Source organism: Notamacropus eugenii, chromosome 7 (genome assembly GCF_028372415.1).
Source record: "Notamacropus eugenii isolate mMacEug1 chromosome 7, mMacEug1.pri_v2, whole genome shotgun sequence".
NCBI lineage: Eukaryota > Metazoa > Chordata > Mammalia > Diprotodontia > Macropodidae > Notamacropus > Notamacropus eugenii.
The window spans coordinates 1,553,786-1,576,338 of NC_092878.1; the positions used below are offsets into that span (position 1 = coordinate 1,553,786).

A 22,553-nucleotide genomic window follows, 5' to 3' on the forward strand; every position below is an offset into this window, starting at 1 on the left:
CTTCATTTGTTTCTTCATCCTCACTTCCCCTTTAAATGCCTTGGAAGGTGGAGACAATTTGTTTTGTTTTTGTAGTGAGGAGACCAGTTGTTTCCATGATCCAATTAACTCTCTGCTTCTTATTATCTATGTTACCTTGGGTAAGCCAATGTAAAATGAAATAATTGGACTATGTGACCTCTAAGGGTCTCTTCCAAGTCTAAGTCTTTGATTTTATCATCCCAATAGAATTGATCAATTAGGTAACAATTGGTCAGATAGAGTAGTCTGGTGGCTGTCTATACTGATTGAGTAAAAAGGGTGGCTGTCTACACTGATTGATTGCCAGCTTTCCCCTTCATTTTATACTGGGTAGATACAGTCTTCCAGTGTTTGTGTTTTTCTCCTTTGGGGCCATAGGAAACACACTTTATTTAACACAGCTTTCTCACTGTTGGAAAGGATGACAGTTCTTACAGACTTAGAACCACTGTGGTGTAGTGGAAAGGATGGGGAGTCAAATCCCACCTCAGGCAATTCTCAGTTGTGTGAACCTGGCAAGTATTCACTTCTCTGTGCCTCAGACACCTCACTTCATCTGTAAAATGAGGGGATAGACTGGAGAGTCTCAAAGGTCATTTTCAGCTCTAAATCTAGGATCTTATGAAGAACAATGAACTTAAACTACACCCAAAACACCGTGGTAGGAAATGAGTTTCTTTTTTTCTGAAAGTTATGTGCTAAAAGGTGAGAAGGTAAAAACAACAGTTATCTTAAAATAAGACTGTGCCCATCCATCAAAATCTTATTAAATAATTTGGTTAATGTTTACATGAAATACAGCCAAGACAATGCATTCACCATTACTCCTCTTGTTATGCATAATCCTTGATCATAGATGGAAGCCTACGGCTTTGCATGATGCATAGGAACGAGGCATCTGACTGAGAAGTGAGAATGCCATCCATCACTTCTCACTTGAATATTCTGTCATCATGGAGATATGACTAAAATGGACTTAGTGAAGTTAACCCAGAAAATGATAGTAAAATGCCAACTAACTCTTAAAGGATCAGTATGTCTCACTTGCAGCCTTAGTCTGGATTGCCCTCTTCCCCAGACACTTTTTATGAAGGTCAGAAGACTGCAGGTGGTGGTGGTATATATATATATATAACCTTCTCCATGAGCTGTTTGGGCCCAGAAACCCTTTGTAGCTACAACCACCTGGTACTCAGTGGATAAGTAGATAGCAGAGTCACCTTTCTTGAGTAGGAGGCTTTTCATGGATAAACAGAAATGACTTTTGAAGACTGAACTTCATATAATTTTTAGGTGTTGAGGGAGTATTTTATTTATTTTTAAATGTGACACTCTGCTTTAGATTAATCCAATATTGTGAAATTCTTTGGCTTGACTCTGCTGTTCCAAAAAACTTATAAATTGCAGATGTGTCTTAAAGTTAATCAGATCTCTAAGCCAAGAGTTTTTAAGGAGTGTGTGCTGGTGAACTTGTTTTAAAAAAATATTATAATAATTGCATTTCGATATAACCGGTTTCTTTTGTAATATTAGGTATTTTTTAATTAATTTAAAAATACTATTTTAAAGGATCATAGACATCACTGGGCCACCAAAGAAGTCCACAGAAAAAGTTGGAATGATGGAAATCATTTGAAACTATATTAAAGTTCTTCCTTGAATTTTCAAAATTAGACTGCTTGTTTTTTTATTTTTCCTTAATAGGAAACCTAAGAATTTTATAGCCAATGTAGGAAAATAAGAACATAATTACTTCCCCTCCCCTCCAATGTGTGAAAACATAAGCTTTCTTAGTCAATCAGATTATAAAGTGATCAACTCTTACTTTTCAGCCATGGTCAGACTCAATTGACCTCCTATTATTTTGTCATAGGGAGAAAAGGTATCATTAGTAAACTGAGTCAACAAAACTCTAGTCTCAAATGATGAACTGTACAGAAAGGAATGCAGATACTCTTTCCACAGCTAAGGGGACAGCACTGGCCTATTTGCTGTTTCCTGAACATTTTCTGCCTCCTCATGTTTATGGTGAGCTCCTTTCTCAATCTGTTTCTTAGAACCCTATTACTTTCAAGACTCAATTCACATGTTGGAAGCATCATCTGGAAACCTCATCGTGTTTTTTCCCTTTATCTCAAATTATCACGTAACAATATTATTTGCATATGTATTTTATTGTCCCAATAGAACACAACCCCCCTGAGAATGAGAGTGGAGTTTATGTTTGGTCATTCATCTCCACCGTCAGTCATAGAATAAGTACTTAATAAGCTAAGTGTTTGTTGGACTGGAAGATCCTTTTATGTTTAAGAAATAGAATCTAGTGCCTTTTTTTTTTTAAGAAATGAATTTGTGTTCATTGAACTCATTCCTTTGATTTATATGTCATCTGTTTTAAAACAGAAATAACTGCTCATTAACATACAGGATTCACATCTCCACGTAAGAATTTCAACAGCAAGGAATCTCTTAAAATATTTTAAAATAACACCAATACTAATTGGAAATGAGAAAAATTACATGATATGAAAATTCAAATACTAGATACAGTGATCTTAGACACAGGACAGCATTGTTCAAGGTTACACAGTGTGCTGCTGGAAAGAATGACTTTGAGCTGTGTCAACGTGACATTAATCCAACTGATTGTAAGGTGAAAATAAAATTAGCCAATCCAACTGAATGTTCTACTGACATAGTATCTCTCACAACTAATCTGATCAGCTTTTTCAGAGAATCCGCTGGTTGCTTAGGTTTTGGGTCTGGGCAAAGGAACATGAATAGTTAGCTTTAAGTCACCTAAAGGGTAGAGTATTCCTGTTATTCAGAGCTTGAGGTCTGGAACAAATGAGGTTTAGATGTCTCTATGCCAAGAAATATAAAGAAATTATGTTGATTCAAAGTCACCTTTTTCCTTCTTTTTGGGTATGTGATAGTGCAAATCTAGAGAATGTCTATCTGAGTAGCAGAAGGTAGAGATAATGGCAATTCTCTTTAGTCTAATTATTTTTTCTCATCTCTGTAGGGCACAGCACTAAAGGGAGAAAACCACCTCCACAGGCTGCTCTTGTTGTAAGAGAAGGCAAACCCTTTTTATCCATCCTGTCCACTCCCCTATCTTCCTCCAAACACCCTCCCCCAAAAAAACACCAAAAAAATTATACCACAAAACCTTCAAAGGCTCCCCTCCTTAGGGTTAGGAAATCCTAGGCTGATTAATGTCAGAGAATCAGGCTTAATCATAATACAGAATACCTTTCCTCTGATGCATACAAAAGTGTTTCCATGAGTCCACCGGACCAGATTTCACTTCCCTATGGTCCCATTTTAGAAACTCTGAGGAGAGGTCTGTCGATATGGCCACAGAACTGAATGACCCAAGGCTTCAGTCATAATCATTTGCTACCACAAACCTGCAGAATACCTAAATCAGTAGAAATCTAGAAACATCTGCCTGCTGAATTGACTGTTGAGCAAGGAGCAAATATAATTCCTTCTGGGTTTCTGATATTCATGGAGGTGAGTAAATTAAGCATGACAGAAAAGTAGAGCTGATTCCGTTTCTCTGCCACCTGCACAAATTCCTCATAGAATGCTCAATCAGCTCCAAGGTGGACTGTAGCCGCCTCAGAGAATTCAGTCAACTTCCAAAGGTAACCAGGCACTTGAGAATTCATTACTCAAACAATCAGTTTCATTAATTCATGTAAAATTTTAATCAATTTCAATTATTTCACTTGCAATTTGGCAAATTCATGGAAAAGCTGGAGATAACAACCAAGTTATCAATATCACCTCCATCCAGGGAGCTGAAACTCATAGACTGTTAGAGCTGGAAAGGACCCTACACAGAAACCCCTCAGGGGATAAGATGAGGAAACTGAGGGTCACAATAGCGACATAATCTCTCCAACATCACAGAGATAGTTAAGAGCCAGACCTGGGACTATCATCTTGGTCTTTTGACTTAGTCCAATGTTTCATCACTAAGGAATCAAATTTTAAAGGAGATTGGTTTATTTGCTAAATAGAAGATGATCTCCTTGAGGGCAGGCACTATTCCACTTCTGACCTTGTAACCCAAAAGTTTATAGTACTTGGCACATAGTAAGAGTTTAATAATTGCTTGTTGATTGATTGATTTCCCAATCAACAAAGCATTGTAGCTAATATGTAAGGAGTGTAGAGATCTCTCTCTATATAAACTATAATTATTTGGGAAGTCAAACAATCAACAAGTAATTATCCAACTCTTACTACATATTTATATATATATTGTTGGATTTTTATCATACACATACATATATGTTTGTGTGTGTGTGTATGTGTGTGTATATATATATACACTTATATGTTTAGATCACTGGATTCTTTTCTATTCACCTTATGTGACACATTTTAGATTGGGGTAGGGGGTAAAGAGATCCTGGGACATTCTGAAAGAACCATCACTTGTTTCCCATGGCTGACAAAAATTGAACAGGATATAGCATTAAGTCGCCATCTTCCCATGTGTATAGATGCTGGTCTCTCCAATTGTAAGCTAACATGGCAAGAGTAGACTGTGAAGTTCTTAGGTCAAAACTGACATTGATCTGTTTCCCCTTTAACAAATCAAAAGCAAAGGTTATCTTTATGTCTTTGGTGTCGGTGACGTAGAGGACACCACAGGCCACAAAGGCATTGCCTGCTTTGGATCTGGGGTACGTGGTGTTGATGTGCCGGATGGCTGAGAAGGTACTTTCTTCTAGTTGGGCCACAAAGATACTGGACTCATCCAAACTTGAAGCATAGATAATCCAAAGGCCCTTTTCATCCACTGCTAAATTGAAGTATGTCTTTGAGTTTACAAAGAGATAATTTCGACCATCATGCAAGGCATTTTCAATCTTCAGTGTTTCATATGTTTCCATTGCAAATTCATATCTGAAAAAATTTTTTTAAAGAAATGTCGGTATTTTCATGCAGAGAGGGAGAACCCCCAGTGAAACTCAAGTGTATTATATTTCCATCATCCTGACAGAGCTACATGAAGGACTGGCTGATAATAGTGATTCTGAAGCACAGTTCTGACCCAGTCACTCTGGTTCCAACATGGCCTTTATCCAGAATCCATAACATATCTCATTCATTTGCTAAATAGAATGTAAACTCCTTGAAGGAAGGCCCTATTTGGCAAGGGCACAGGTTCAGTATTTCTTTTTTTTTATTTTCTATGTAGACACAATCTTCTTTATTGGTCCTATCACCAGAAGTGACCACGGTACCAACCCATACTCACATGTGGTCTGTGACATGGCCACTATTGCATACATGTGAAGCAGTGAGCCTACAATCAGGAAGAACTGAGTTTCAATCCAGCCTCAAGCACTTAGTAACTATGTGACCCTAGACAAGTTAGTTAACCTCTGTTTGCTTCAGTTTCCTCATCTTTAAGATGGGAGTCATGGGGGCAGAGTAGAAGGATGGACCTGCTCTAACTCTACCCCCACAACTGATAAAATACTTGTAAAAATGACTCTAAAGAAATTCTAGAGCAGCAGAAGCCACAAAATGGCAGAGTTAAAGAGATTTTCAGCCTAAGGTAGCCTGGAAGGCCCACAGAAAAGGTCTATCACACTGGACTCAGATTGGAGCACAACCCAGCCGTGGCCACATGTGCAGCACGGACAGGACTGGAGCAGGCTTCAGGGCATGGAATTATGGACAGCAGCTGCAGTTTCCAGATTTCTCAACCCACAAACACCAAAGACAGCTTCAGAGGTCAATGAAAATGCTCTTTCACCTGGGTGAGAGGAGGTGCTGTGGGTCCAGTCTAAGCCCTGGCCCCAAGGTGGCAGCAGCCATTGAGGTAGCAATGGCCTAAAGACTCTGGGAGAATCAAGGAGCCAATCTGGATCTCAGTGGTGGTCCTGGGCAGAGGAAGAGAGCTGGCCTGGTGGAGCTGGGGGAGGCTCTAGAGAGAGAATTCTACTTGCAGATCCTGGGCAGAAAAGCTTGTGGTTGCTTCCAGACCAGAGCACAGGCCAGGAGAGCAATAGACTCCTCTCCCTTGATTGAGCCACCTTGAAGGAACTGAGAACTTATAGGTTCCTAAAGTATACCCTCCACTTGACAAAGGACTCAAAAGTCAAGTAACTGGCTGGGGAAATGCCCAAAAAAGGGGAAAAAAATAAGACTATATAGAAGGTTACTTTCTTGGTGAACAAGTATTTTTTTCCATCCTTTTGGATGAGGAAGAACAATGCTTACCATCAGGGAAAGACATAAAAGTCAAGGCTTCTGTATCCCAAACATGCAAAATAAATATTCAATGGGCTCAGACCATGGAAGAGCTCAAAAAGGATTTTGAAAATCAAGTAGGACAGGTGGAGGAACAATTGGGAAGAGAAATGAGAGAGATGCAAGAAAATCATGAAAAGCAAGTCAATATCTTGCTAAAGGAGACCCAAAAAAATGCTGAAGAAAATAGCACCTTTAAAAATAGGCTAACTCAATTGGCAAAAGAGGTCCAAAAAGCCAATGAGGAAAAGAATGCTTTAAAAAGCCAGAATTAGCAAATGGAAAAGAAGGTTCAAAAGTTCACTGAAAAAAATAGTTTTTTAAAAATTAGAATGGAGCAGATATAAGCTAACGACTTTATGAGAAATGAAGAAATTACCAAACAAAACCAAAAGAATGGAAAAATGGAAGATGCTGTGAAATATCTCATTGGAAAAACAACTGACCTGGAAAATAGATCCAGAAGAGGCAATTAAAAAATTTTTGGACTACCTGAAAGACATGATCAAAAAAAGAGCCTAGACATCATCTTTCATGAAATTATCAAGGAAAACTGCCCTGATATTCTAGAATCAGGGGGCAAAATAAATATTGAAAGAATCCACAGATCACCTCCTGAAAGAGATCCAAAAAGAGAAACTCCTAGGAATATTGTAGCCAAATTCCAGAGTTTCCAGGTCAAGGAGAAAATATTGCAAACAGCTAGAAAGAAACAATTTGAGTATTGTAAAAATAGAATCAGGATAACACAAGAGCTAGCAGTTCCACATTAAAGGATCGAAGGGCTTAGAATATAATATTCCAGAAGTCAAAGGAATTAAAACCAAGAATCACCTAACCAGCAAAATGGAGTATAATATTTCAGGGGAAAAAGTGGTTATTCAATGATATAGAGGACTTTCAAGCATTCTTGATGAAAAGACCAGAGCTGAATAGAAAATTTGACTTTCAAACACAAGAATCAAGAGAAGCATGAAAAGGTAAACAGGAAAGAGGACTTTCTAAGGGACATCAGGGACTTTCTAAAGTTGAACTGTTTACATTCATACATGGAAAGATAATATTTGTAATTCTTGAAACTTTTCTCAGTACTAGGGGTAGTTGGAGGGATATATATAGACAGAGGGCCCAGGGTGAGTTGAATAGAAAGGGATGATATCTAAAAAAAATAAAATTATAGGGTAAGAGAGGAATATATTGGGAGGAGAAAGGGGGAAATGGAATGGGGCAGATCATCTCTCATGAAATAGGCAAGAAAAAGTTTTTCAATGGAGGAGAAAAGGTAGGAGAGGAGGGGGGAAAGTGAAGCTTGCTCTCTTCGCATTTAGCTTAAGGAGGGAATAACATGCTCATTCTATTGGGTATAAAAATCTATCTTACACTACAGGAAAGTAGGGGAGAAGGACACAAGTGGGGTAAGGGGGATGATAGAAGGGGGAGCAAATGGGAGAAGGGAGTAATTAGAAGTAATCTCTTGTGGGGAGGGACAAGGTCTAGAGAGAATAGAATAAATGGGGGGCAGGACAGGATGGAGGAAAATATAGTTAGTCTTACACAATGTGACTATTAAGGAAGTCTTCTGCAAAACTACACATATATAGCCTATATTGAATTACTTGCCTTCTCAGTGGGGATGGGTGGGGAGGGAGGAAGGGAGAGAAGTTGGAACTCAAAGTTTGAGGAACGAATGTTGAGAGTTGCTTTTGCATACGACTGGGAAATAAGAAATACAGGTAATGGGGTATAGAAATCTATCTTGCCCTACAAGAAAAGAGAGAAGATGGAGATAAGGGAAGGGAGGGGTGTGAACAGATTGTGGGAAGGGGTAATCAGAATACATGGTGTCTTGTGGTGGGGTGAGGGGAGAGATGGGAAGAAAATTTAGGACTCAAAATCTTGTGGAAATGAATGTTGAAAACTAACAATTAATTAATTAATTAATTTAAAAAATAAAATAAAATAAAATGGGGGTCATAATAGCACTTACCTTCCAGGGTTGTTGCCAGGATCAAGTGGGATATTATTTGTGAAGTAAATTTTTTTTGTTAATATTGAAGTACCATATAAATGCTAGAAGACCTGAGTTCGTATCTAAACTAAGACACTTACTAGCTGTCTGTTGTTAGTCATTTCAACTGTGTCCAACTCTTTGTGACCCCATTTGGGGTTTTCTTGGCAGAGATACTGGAGTAGTTTGCCATTTCCTTCTTCATCTTATTTTACAGATGAGGAAACTGAGGCAAACAGGGTAAAGTGATTAGCTAAAAAATGTCTGAATCCAGATTTGAACTTAGGAAGATGAATCTTTCTGACTGCAGATCCAGGGCTCTATCCATTGACTTCAATTAGGATCCAGGAACACAATTTTTATTAAGTTCTGTGATATGATAATTGGTTGAAAGCTGTACTATGATTTGGGCTTGGCAAGGTACTCAGTCACATAGGGTATAATGCAGTATTTAAACATGTGTGGGAATACAATGATGGGTACTTTAAAAATTACTTTTTTTTGTAAATGCACATATTTTGAACACTAGAATGCTCCATTATTTCATAATATTACAAATCCGATGCATTATAGTAAAAGATCAAAACTTGACAGATGGTGACACATGATTTATGAGACACAATCCCTGAATGGTGGAAGATAAGGTACACCCAGAGAAGAACACTCATGGAGATCATGTATCTAGCTCTCTGCCCTTCCTGTTGTCTGAAAGCCCAGGGATGACATTAGGCCTTTTTTCAGTTTGGTTTTTCTTCCTCCAGGTATGGCGCCTGAGACACTGGTCAGGAGATTGGCAGGGGAAGAGCATGGTTAAAGATCATCAGTCTAGATCGGAAAGGGACCATAGGGATCATCTGACCCAAATCTCTCCTTTTACAGATGAGGAAAACAAGGAAAACAAGAGATATAGTGAATTGGGGCAGAGACAGGGCTCAAACCCAATTCTCTGAAATCCAGGTCTTGTTAAAATATACCCTGGTCCTTCTCTGTCCAGAGAACTCTTACTCCATATAAGCGTAAAGATTATTAATATTCTGACTATTTATATGAAAATATTGATATGAACATAAGGATGTAATCTCGAAGGAACCAAGTGACTTTAACATCAAATTAGCAGCAGAAACACAGCTAGACTCAATCCAGTGCTTTTTCTACCACTCTTACTCTATCCTGAAAAAAAGGCATCTCAGTGGTTCAATGGATAGAGCCCTGGGCTTGGAGTTAGAAAAACCTAAGTTTGAATCCAGACTCAGACCCTTACTGACTGTATGACCCTAGGTAAGTCATTTTACCTCTGTTTGCCTTAATCCACTGGAGAAAGAGATGGTAAGCTACTCCAGTATTCTCATCAAGAAAATCCCATACACAGCATGGTGCATAGACTCATGGAGAGTTGAACACAATTGAGCAACACCACCAGATCTTAAAAAAATAATCCAGACCTCTGATCGCACTGGTGAAGGGAACTCCCTCTACCAACACAGATCAGCATCTGTTGTGCCATGTATAATCTAGTAGGACTTAGAAATTAAGTGACTTGCCTAAGGTTCCCACAGCCCCTCAGTCCGTCATAGATGGGAGTTGAACTCAAGTCTTCATGACTCCAAAGGGCATTCTGTATCAACCATGCCATGCTGCCTCTTTGACAAATCATTATAATGTAAGACACTAAGAGCCATTTAATAAGAAAAGAGGTAACTGGCAGTATGGTGGATCACGTGCTGGGCCTAGAGTCAGGAAAGCTTCCTTCCAAACTGAGCCTCAGATACGTAGTAGGATGTGTCACCCTGGGCAGTTCACTTAATTTGCCTCAGTTTCCTCAGCCACAAAATGGGGATAATATTATAGCACCCACCTCTCTGCATTGTTGTGAGGGTCAAAAGAGACGATGTTTATAAAGCTCTTAGCACCAGGCCTAGCACACAGGAGGTGCTGTATGAATGCTTATTCCCTTCCCTTTTTGAGGATCTAAGAGCTGTCTGAGCCACCCTTTGATGAAGGTGAGTTATAGTCCCAGCTTATTAGCTAGCTGGATAGATGGACTGTAATCATAAAATGAACACCAGAGGGAGCCATTGAGCAGCAAAAGAAACTCAGGAATCACTGTGTATAAATTTGAGAAAATTGTCCAGGGCTTTATGAATTACAAAGCCCTGTCCCTCGTAACAACCCTGTCATGTAGACGGTGCAGACATTGGTATCCCCATTTCACAGATGAGGAAGCTGAGGTTCAAAGAGGCTTCATGTTCAGAAGCAAGATAACAAGGTGTTGTAGTAAGAGTGGTGCCAGGAGGCCACTGACCTGAACATGAGGGACCTTGAAAGCTGTGTCGTGACTCAGAAAGCCACCAGTTAACATTACCTATGTTGTATTATTTTTTGTTAAATATTTCCAAACCACATTTTTATCTGATGTGGCTGCATTCAGGAATTTTGTAGGAGGATCAAGGCAGAGAGTTTGACATCTCCTGTGTGATGGATTTGGTACTAGACTTAGAGACAGAAAGTCTTGGGTTCAAATCGTGCATCAGACATTTTCAGCTACATAGGCCTTGGGAAAGTCATTTCACCTCTTTGGAGTTCAGTTCTTTTTCTAGAAAATGAGGGCATTGGGCTAGAGAGCCTCCGAGGATCCTTTCAGCTCTAATTCAATGATGTTACGATTCGTGTGTGGTCATACCTCTAGGAAGCACTAGGAACAGATGGGATAAGAAACTATGTCTCTGACTCCAAGCTAGGGCTCATTCCCATGCACCAGACTGCCTTTCCATGGATTTGGAAAAGAACTGTTTTTAAGCTGAGAATGAATCCTTGAAAGATAGTAGTGAGAAGGCGGCAGATGAAAGGGATGCCTTTGTGAAGCTTTCTTTGACCCAGCCCAAGGTGACCTCTTCTACTTCTGAAGTCCTTTCTACATCGAGAGAGAGAGAGAGAGAGAGAGAGAGAGAGAGAGAGAGAGAGAGAGAGAGAGAGAGAGAGAGAGAGAACAGAGACAGACAGACAGAGAGAACAGAGACAGAGAGACAGAGACAGAGAGACAGAAACAAAAAGAAAACAAAGCACACATACACACACACACACACACACACACCCATGATTTCTTTTTCTTTTTTTCTCACACTTTTTATGGCCTTTATAAAGGGCCTAGGTTTGAATTCTGGCTCAGCTAATTACTACGTATGTAGTAGAATTACTCCCATGGCTTCTTGAATGGACTAGTCTCCTCCAGAGATAATTGTCTGCAATGGAACTCTCTTCCACCCTTCCAGCTCTCCTTCAGTCCCGTATGCAGCAGCCCTTGTTGGAATAATAGCACTGAATGAGTCAGGAAAGGCTGCAGGTCCATATTTGGAGAGAAAGAAAGAAAGAGAGGGAGAGAGAGAGAGAGAGAACAGGGAAAGAAGAGAAGTTCCATTGGAATAGTAGCCCCATCCCTTTTGACCAGTTTCTTCTCTGGGGCTCAGTTTCCTTATCTATAACACAAAAAAGCTATGTACTAGATGCCACCTACCTCCTTCTAAGTGAGTACCTGAAAAGGCCAGCCTAGAAAGGCCAAAGTCTCCCATTGCATCCTGGGCCATTTCCAGTTATCCTGATGAATATCTGGTCAGTGGACCCAGATGGCTCAGGAGGAGAAAGTGATGTTGCTGACCTTATACAGCCTCCCTCACTCAAAATAAAGTCAAGTGCAAGTCTTTTCATCATTTCTCTGATGTCATGGTGTTCTTTGAAAATGAAGGACGAACACAGCCAACAACATACTAGATGCTCTCTGAAGCCCCTTCCATCTCTATATTCCTATGACTTGATGATTCCAAAGAGGCTGTCTCCAAAAGAGGGAGGTGTGTGTGTGTGTGTGTGTGTGTGTATGTGTGTGTGTAAGGAGGAATCTCCATTTATTCACTACCATGTGCTGAGCACAAGGATGCATTTCTAATGTAGCTGCCTGTGTTCCAGGGGGACATGAGGGATTCACCTTTTAGGAAGCATTAGGGATCTGACCTTGGTCAGGTTTGAATCTTCCTCTGATACTGACTGTGTCACAACAGGCAGCTTCTTGAACTCATCTGAGTCTCAGTTTCCTCATCCCTGAAAACAGTGATAATCAATAATTCCCATCCTAGCTGTCTGGCTTGGTGGTTGTCATACTCAGATGGGAGAGTGCATACAACCAGTACGCAAGTGTCTGTCATTTTCATCACTGTCTCTATCTTGGTCATTGTCTCTCTTCTCTCTCTTTCTATCTACGTCTCTGTCTTTTTCCATCACTCTCTGTCTCTCCCTGTCTCTATTTCTGTCTGTCTGTCTCTCAGCTGCACAGGCAAACAGTAGGCTGCCTTTGCTCCTGAAAAGTCAGGACAAGAGTTCTTTGAGCCCTGGTCCGGTTTGATTTTGAGTTGAAGCACTAATGGTTGCTTGAGAGCTCCGTTTCTGCCCTGGGATCCTTTCTTGAATTTCTAGTGAAATCCAGGGTTTGGGGTCAGGCAGAGATATGGCCTGGCTTCCACCCAATTACAGCAGTGGGTTCTAGTGGCACAAAGGACCCAGAAAGTCAGGGCACCTCTGCTCTCTTCAGTCTTGGATGCATCTTCCCTCATGTCCCCAACTTGCCCCGGAGGAGGAGGCATACTCCTTGCTCCTCATGACCGGTCCCAGACCAACATTCCTCCTTCTCGGTTCACTCCATTCATTTACATCACTTTGCCTGGGTCCGAGTTGCTATACCTACTTTCCTCCACATCGTTCTCCCTTCTTTTCTCGAGTTCAGTACCTGACTCATGTCTTCTTCCCCATCTCCAAACTCCTTCTCTCATACTAGGGAAATTCACTATACACATTGATGTGAACACTCCAGCCTCTCAGTTTATCTACTTTCCCAAATTCCATGATCTGTGCTTTTTATTTTACCTCAATGGTCATTGGATGAAGCATTGTCTGATACCCCTCCTCCCTTTTATAGCCAACTTCCTAGAAAGAAGTCCTTTATATCCTGCCTCTACTTCTTTCCGGTCTTTATCCAGTCCTCATCCTTCTTGACTTCTCTGCATCATTGACCATGTTGACTATCCCTTCCTTCTAGGAACTAATGACTTCTTGGATGTTGGTGATGCTCCACTTCCGATAGTCCTCCCTCCTTTCTGACCATACCTTGGTATCTTTTGCTGGATCATCCTCCTCCCTATGCACAAGGCACTATTCTAGAAGCATTACTCTCTTGATAATCTCATCAATTCCCATGGGTTCAAGTATCATCCCAATGGCAATGACTTCCAAAGCTACATATTCAGTCCTTGTTTTTCTCCCGAGCTCAAGTCCTACATCACCAACTTCCTACTGGACATCTCCACCCAGAGGCTCCAAATACCCCTCAAACTCAACTTGTCCGTAACAGAACTTACTGTCTTTCCTCTCAAACCCAGCCCTCTTCCTAACATTCCCATATCTGTTCGGCCACCTGGATTTACCACTTTGGATCATCATCAATTCTTCACTCTCAAGTCTTATGGATTCTACATCCAAAATATCTATCAAAACCATCCTTTTCTCTCCATTCACAGTGCCACCATCTGACTTCAGATCCTCATCAGCTCTCACCTGCACCATTGCAAGAACCTCTTACTTGGTGTCTCTGCCTCAAGACTCTCCTTTCCAATACAGATATTATTCACATAGATATTAAAGGATAGACAACAAAGTGATATTCCTAAAACACAGGTGTTACCATGTTATTCCCTGATTAAGCAGTTTTTTATTGTACTTTTTTTTTTCAATTTTATCGATTGCTTTGTTTTTATACTACAAACATTTACAGATTGCTCTCACTCCTGTCACAAAATAAAGCAGTTAGGTAAAATTTATAATATAGTGACTTCATCTGAAAGTTCATGCAACATTCCATATCTATAGCCACAAGCCCACCCCTGCCCCCATCCCTAACTCTCTTAATTAAGCAGTTTTAATTGCCTCTATAATAATTGACTGAATGACTGTCTGGCATTTAAATACAATGTGGCTCCTACCTATCTTTCCTTATTGATTTCACTTTACTTCCCCTCAGTTAACCTTTAAGCCAGAGTGACTGAGTGAGTGTCAGGTCAAGGAGAGACCGATCTTCCAGCTCAGACTGTGGGGTCTGTACCTTTTGATCTCCAGTGACGTCAAGGGATGTTAGGAATTCCAAAAAAGCAAAATTGAAAAGGAGCCGTGTCTTCCTAACACCAGGAAAAGCTTCCTCTCTCAAAGGCTAGCTTCTCATTGGGATTGTTGCTCTCCTGTTTGGATACTCCATCTAGGGATATCAGCCCTCTAAGCAGCCATTCAAAGCTGCAGCACCAAAGCACCTGCTGAGGATATGGCACCTTCAAAGTATTGTGAACTCTCATGAGCACAGAGCATGTTAGTGGAAAGAGGACAAGATTGGGACATAAGAGACTTGGATCCCGGTCCTGGCTCTCTCTCTCAGTTGTCATGGGACTATAGGCAAGTCACTGAGAGGCAATTGGTAGATAAGGGGGGTGCTAGTAAATGTTTAACAATCGACTTCCCCAACCATGTACACATGACCCACTTCTAAATTTAATCAGCATTATTAAATTGCCTTCATCACTTTCCTAAGTCTGGACAATCAACAAAGCAATAAATCCAACCCTCAAGGGTAACAAAGTTATTACAGGCTCCTTCACCCTTGCGTATAAGGGGCTAATGTACTGGATGTGGGGTCTGGAAGGTGTGGTTTCAAACACTACTTCTCACCCCTAGTATCTGTGTGACCCTGGGCAAGTCACTTAACCTTTATGGAACTCAGATTTTTTTTATCAATAAAATGGGGTTAATAATACTTGCAGTGCTTGCCTCAGAGGTCAAAGATAAGAACAAATAAATAAAGTCTTAAAGAGCTAAATGAGTGTCAGCTGTTAGCATTCTGACACTTCTCTTGGGCACAATTTCTTTATCTTTAAGAGGAGGAGAATAGCCTGAATCAGTGATTTCCATTTGGTGGTCTGCTAACGCTTTGGAAGTTCTAGACAATGTTCAAAGGAGTTGGTGCTAAACATTCTTTAATGGTGCCTTAAGCAATAAAAACCCATAAGGAATATGATGAGTGGTGTATTAAATTGTTGCTATTAAAAGGGGATCATGGAATTACAAAAATAATGAAAAGTACCGAGCACCACCGGGCTGGATGACCTGCCAGGGCATCTCTCAGATTTCATCATCTGATGATTAAATGGCACTTACCTCAGAATGATATCGGAGCCTCCTTTGTTATAGTAGAGGTGGTTGTTATAGACAGCATGCCCACAGCCATAGAAAAGGTGCTTGAGGTTGATTAGTCTGGAACTGCTGTTCAGAAGGGAGACTTGATCCTTAAATTCTTTCACATTGAAGCCTGTGAAGAGAGAATGCACAGAAAAGGAAGCCAAGGTATTTATCCACGTTCCCTGCAACTGAACACATGGGTGGTTCAATTAGAAGACTGAGATTAATAAAGAAAATCAGAGAGGGACAATAATGAATACTTTTGTAGTACTTACTGTATTCCAGCTAATTGCTGTACAATTACAATCTCATCTCATTCTCACGACAACCCTAAGAGCCAAGTACTATTATAATGCCCATTTTATAGATGGGGAAATCGAGGCAAATAGAGGTTAAGTGACTTGCCCAGAGCCACACAGCTAATAAATATTCGAGGTCAAATTTGACTTCAAACCCAGTGGTCTATGCACTATGTCATCTAGAAAATCATGAAAACCATTGCATTTGTTTAGATGTAGAAAGCTTAGGTCATTTCCTCTGGACAGAGTCAGAGTGGTACAGCAGAGGGAGCCTGGGTTCAAATCTCAGCTCTCTCATTTACTACCTCTAGAGGCATCTAAAGCCACTACATACCTCAGTTTCATATTTCTGTTACATGAGCGGATTGCAGTAGGGGATCTCTAAACTCTCTTCCAGGTCTAATTTGTGATCAAAGGAGTTGAAATCTTGAATGGATTGACCAATCAACGGCCTATGAGGTCCCTTCCCACCCTGGAGCTGTGAGATTTGCTGAATTCTTTTTTTTGAAGATTAAATATTTTATTAAAAACTGAATATGAAACTTCCAACAACTTGTTTCGTAATTTTACATTTCAGTGTTTGAAAGACAACAAAAACTTTTTGGTCACTCTGTGTAAGTTCCTGTTAGCTGGGAACTTACATTAGCTAGGATTGTAAAGTTTTTGAAGGGCTTTCTCTCATTTGATCCCATCAGGATTCATTATTTACTCTTACTCATTTTCCTTCTTAAGTGGCACAGTGGGCAGATGGTTCTCTCCACAGTCAGAAGAATGTGAGTTTGAGCCCCATCCCTGATATTTACTGACTTTGTGACGCTAGGTAAGCCACTTAGCTGCTCAGGCACCTCTCTAAGACTACAAGTTGTAGAAGAGTTACTGACCTCCATTGCTAGTGGAAAATTTTTCTCACCAGAAATTCCTTGCACTGATGAAATAATAGATCTCAGTGGCAACAGCAAAAAGGGTCACCCACAACATGTGTTCTCTTTTTTCATTTTTTCATAAAATTCTTCCTAGATTGATTTATATTTCTCATTCTTGTCATTCTTAATAGCTTTATTGTATTCTATTACATTAATATGCCACAATTTATTTAACCATGAAAATCTTTAACAGGTAACTCTTTTTCTATTCTCTTTTAGGGTATATCCCCCATAATTCCATTGTTGGACAAAGAACATGATTATTTTTATAACTTTTATTGTATGCTGTCAGATTTCTTTCCAAAATTATTGTAAAAATTTATAATTTCACTAACAATGAATGAGTGTACCTATGACTTATTTTAAGTCAGTCTATCAGGTAACTTTTTTTTAACCCACTAGCATTCCTGAAAGTTTACCTGATGTAATTGAGAAAAGAATATTATTACCAAAAATGTCTATTTGACTGGCAAAAGAACCTCAAGCCTTCATACCTCATCTGATCCCATCCATTTATTCTCTTCCAGGGATCTTTCATCCCTTCCAATTTCTGCTAATGACAAAGACACACAGAAACCGGAACCCTGCTTGTGGCTATACACACATAGAAGCTCATCTAAGAGTATAAAATTTGATGAACCCATTTCACTGCAGGTCATCTTCATATTGAAGATGCACCTGAGATTGGGAAGCACTGGCTCAAATCAATCAATCAATCAATCGAGCTTTGCTGAACACCTATTTTGTTCAGAACACTGTGCTAGACTAGGTACTGTACTATGAGGGAAACTAAGAACTATACGATGATACATAGTCCCTAATCTCAAGGGGCTCACTATCTACATAGGGAGAGAAGCAACTAACAGTACAAGTGTGTGATAAGTTGAAAGGTTAAGGGAATATAAGATCTTCTCTGTCCGTTAATAGGCCTATGTGACTATAAGTGTTCCTTTATTTTTTCCCCTTGGAACATGGACTGTGTTCCCAGGTCTAAAGGTACACAGGTATTTCAATCACAGATGCCTTGCCGCTTTGAACTCCAGCCCAGTTCACAGCTATGATACATTCTATGCTGAGTTACATAGGCACTGAGTCATGTGGGTTGTGTGATACCTTCTGGCTCTAAGCCTATTAGTTGAAAATTATATGTACTGGGAAGCTGGTGTTTTACTTTGGGGCTCACTCATGGGAAGAGTGTTTCTTTGTGATCTGGCCAGACAAACCTCTGGGTAGCCATTGGTAAGACCTCGTATGGCTTTGTGAACCCAGATGCTGATGCTCCCTGACCTGGTGATACATATACCTTTACCTTGTTTAGATAGTTGGAGCCCTGTCTATTGGATTCTTTCTTGGTTGCTCAGTTCTCTCTACTTATATATCTTTCTCATTGTTTAATTAAATTAAGATTACTAACCCCTTTGAAACTGTCTTTCCTTTAGAAAAGCACATCAAGAACCTATGTTAGCAGCCCTCCTATGTGCTGGTGTTGCTGGTCTTACACCCCCATAGCAGCTGCTAGTAGCATTCCTGATACATAAGTGATAAAAGTGACAGGCTTGCCCTTGGTGGTGGTGGTTTAGAAAAGGATGATTGTGAGTTGAAATGCTCAGGGAATTAAGTAAGCAGGAGTAAGCTCATCTTTGAAGAATAGGTGGAAATCACATGGAGAGACGGGGGAAGGATTCTGATCAAGTTAAAGAGTATGAGCAAAGTTGAGGAAAAATCACAGTTATAGGTTCATTCAGGGAACAATGAGTAGAGAAGTCTGACTGAGGCAGGGAGTACCTTTAAAGAAGTCACAAATAAGTTTGAAAGCAGATTTGGGGGTCAGATTATGGAGGTCCTTGGAGTCAGGGCTAAGGAATTTTTACTTTATCCTTGGGACAAAATTATTAGAGATTTTGGGGTACCAAAGTGATATGATTAAGGAGCATTTTAAGAAGATTAATCTGGCAACAGCCTGTGGTATGAACTGAAATGAGTAAATGTAAAAATAGGAAGATCAGTTAGGAAAATATTGCATAAGACATGGAGACATAGTGTAATGCCAAGGAAAGAACCCTGAGCTTGGAACCAAAGGACCTTAGTCTGAATCTTGACTCTGCTACTTAACAGTCCGTGTAATGAAAGACTAATCTCTTTACATCTTTGGGATCTTTGAGATTCAGATCCTTATAAGTAAAAATGAAGGTTTGGTATTACTGAAGACTCTTTAAGTTCTCAGTCTATGGGTCCCAACTGGGATGTTAACAGTGGAAATGAAAAGGAAGGGACAAGTTAGAAAGACCTTACCAAAGAAGAACCAATAGGACTTTCATTCATTCATTCAATCAATCAATCAACAATATTTTTGAGTTCTTACTTTGTGCAGAGCACAATTCAAGGTCTTGTCAGTGGGAGGGGGTGTGCTACAAAAAAGACTAAGATAAAGAAGACAAAGGCATACACTTAGAGATTTACAGTTTACTTGGGGGAGAAAATATATATAGGCTTGGTTTGATATTTAGATGGCTCACAGAACTACACTTGCAGCCCTGGTCTCTCTTGAGCTCCAGCCTAGTATCACCAGCTGCTTACAGGACATCTCAGACTAGGTGTTCCAAAGACATCTCCATCTCAGCATATCCAAAACAAGATCCAATATATACCAAACTTCTTTAATTCTTCCACCATTCTTCTAATCCCTTAAATGCATACTCCTTGACCCCTCAAACTTCTTTGCTCCACATAACCAATTAATGAATAACTCTTGCTGTTTCTACCACTACAGTTTCTTTGCATCTGACCCCTTCTATCCACTTCATAGCCACCACCTTCATCTAAGCCCTCATAACCTTTCACCTAAACTGCTGCAATGACTTCCTAATTGGTCTTCCTGCCTCAAGTCTCTCCATACTCCAGTTCAGCCTTCCCATGGCTCCCAAAATGATTTTTCTTAAGCATAGATGTGACTTTGTTATTTTCCTAACAAACTCCAAAGTGTCTGTATTGTCCCTAGGATAAAACATGAGTTTCCCCCATTTTAAAGCCTTTCAGAATCTATCCCCAACCTATCTTTCTAACCTCATTATACATTGTTCCTTTTCCCATACTCTATGGTCCAGTCAAACTGGCCTTCTCTATGTTTCTCCTACAGAGCACAGTTCCCATCTGTGTCTCTGTATTGCATGTTTCCCATGCCTGGAATGCACTCCCTCCTCACTTCTGCCCCATTGCATCACTCCCTCCAAGACAAAATTCAAGTGCTACCTGTCATATAAAGGTTTTCCCGATTCCCCCAATTCCTAATGCCTTCTTTCCCTAACTACTTTGTAGCTATCTTATATTTATAATTATTTTCTATATGCTTATATGAACACATATAATGGTGGGCTGATCAATAGCAGTCCAGTCTTTTGAGCTTGTGCGATCTGTGCTGCCTGGTGTGAACCCATGTAGCTGCTTGGAGTGCCTGCTTCCAGAAATTTGTGATAGCACATGAGTGAAGGCCCTGCCTCGACTTCAGAACATTTGTAGGTATTCTGTGACTTTCCTGTCTGTTTACTGAATGGTAATAACAAGCATTTTTAATTGGTTGTGGCAGCAGAACTGAATATTCACACAAAAGGCTCCAGTGAAGGAATTCTCTCTGTCCTGGTGGCAATCAAATGGAGAAACACCATAAGCCTACAGCCCTTATCTCTACATCTGAACTGCTACATGGGCCATACATGCACAACTCTTCTGTTTCTTCTATGAAGTAGCTGGTGGACCAGTGGATAGACTGCTGGGTCTGAAGTCAGGAAGATCTGAGTTCAAATCTGGTCTCAGAAATTTACTAGTGACCCTAGACAAGCCACTTAACTGCTGTTTATCACAGTTTTCTTGACTGTAAAATGGCAGCGGGGGGGCGGGGGGGAATAATATTACCTACCTAGCAGGGCTGTTGTGAGGATAAAATGAGATGGCATTTGAAAAAATCACTTAGCATAGTCCTTGGAACATAGTAGGTTCTATACAAATACTTAACTCTCTTCTCTTTCTGTGTTGTGTTTTTCTTTCTTGATCTTAGGTGAAGGATTTTCAGACACAGAATGATCTTGTGGACTTCCAATGTTGGAAGAACCGGCAGAGTTTACCAACAAGCCCACTGAGGAGCAAGCCCTGATGGGTGACCCATTTAACCTAACCCAGAGGTAGAGAAACCTGGTAGCCAAGATGCCATGTTCCCCAAACAAGGGAGTCACTCATCTATTGTACCTGGAAATGAACTTGATGATGGGAAGAATATTTGTAGTGGTTACTTTAAATTTGAGTCTACTCTCCTCAGAGATTGAGGAGGGAAAGGGGACCCTCCCTTGGTTTGGAAGGGTGTGTTTATACTTCTTCTATCTTGTTAGTAAATATGCTTTTGTCAATATTAGTTGATGTCTTTGGTTATCAGTGATACCAAGGAGATGAGGGTTAAATGACATTAGAGCACTAATCACCGGTAATGATAGTGGGGGAATATATCAGATGGGGACTTGCGCTGATAGCATTGGAAGAACCCCACTGCCTCTCGAGTGTACCCCTAGAACCTTGATGAGGAGATATTATCAACTTTGTTCCCAAGGATTTGACCTACTAGTACACATGAGGGTTGGGAGAATAAGTTCAGAGCCTAACTCCATATATACTTAACTCCCCCAAGAGAATGTAGTTCCTTAAAGGCAAGGATTGCTTCTTAATTTTTATCCTTAGTGGATAGCACAATCAATCAACCAATCAATAAACATTTATTAAGCATCTACAATGTGTCAGGCATTGTACTAAGTTCTAGGGATACAAAAAGAGACAAAAGATAATCCATGTCCTCAAATAACTTATAATCTAACAGCACAGTATACTAGGGCACATCATAGGTGCTCAATAAATGCTTATTAATTGATCAGTTTATTGATTGAAATATATCTGTTATCTCATTGGAGTAAAGTCTCCCTTCACCACTGAAGATTGCTACTAATCTATGCTTTCTCCAGCTGTGAGATTCTTTTCCAAGTCCTTCCATAACACCTCCATGGAGAAATATAATAAAAACTCCTGTCCATATAGTGCTTTAAGGTTTACAGAATGCTTTCCTCACAGCAACCCTTTAAGATAGCCATTGCAAGTCAAAGTCGACCTTCTTTTCTAGTCAGTTATGGTTTTAAAAACCAATTCCCTCTCTTAATTAAGTAACTGTTCAATAAAACTCAGTCAGAGTTTTAAACAGACATAGAAAGTAGTTTAACAGTATAGGTGGAAGACAGATGTTTATCCATCTAGCAGCCATAGATACCTGAGAAATGTTCAGTCACCCAAATTCGTTCATCACTCTTATTCATTGATTCTTTCATCCACGTTCCAAATGTGTTCTTAAATTTCATCACCTGGGTTGGGCTTCCAATAGAGGCAATGATGCATTCTGCCAAAAAAGCAAGAGGGTCACCTGTCACCATCATCTGTGAACTTGAGTCATTATCTTTCTGAATTTCAGAACAGGGCACACAGAATCTGTTACCAGTTTGTGGAGAATGGTGTTCACTGGCTTTCTCATCTGGTTTTCCTGCCAGTGTGTCATCATTTGGTACTGCACACGTGTCACCTAAAGAGTTAAACAAAACAAAACAAATCCAGCTAATGTAGTAGGTTTCTGTTATAATATAGTCTTTGGGGAATCAGATTAGCACCTTCATTATAGGCTAACCACAGCACATTGGTCCTTGGGGGAATGAAGCTGTTGGGCTGCATTACATGGGC

The 22,553-nt window shown here is 40.1% G+C and overlaps 1 protein-coding gene across 1 annotated transcript in view; it reads right to left on the reverse strand.

Moving 5' to 3' along the window:
• Window positions 1-3,713: 3,713 nt before the first annotated feature.
• The window catches only part of GLDN (gliomedin), an 83,346-nt gene continuing 64,506 nt past the window's right edge, over window positions 3,714-22,553 (reverse strand). Inside the window, exons 7-10 of the mRNA XM_072623262.1 lie at window positions 22,315-22,398; window positions 22,093-22,218; window positions 15,551-15,701; window positions 3,714-4,947 (exon numbers count right to left, since the gene is read on the reverse strand). Coding sequence (XP_072479363.1) covers window positions 4,470-4,947; window positions 15,551-15,701; window positions 22,093-22,218; window positions 22,315-22,398 — 839 coding nt within the window. The 3' untranslated portion in view covers window positions 3,714-4,469. The remainder of the gene's footprint in view (window positions 4,948-15,550; window positions 15,702-22,092; window positions 22,219-22,314; window positions 22,399-22,553) is intronic.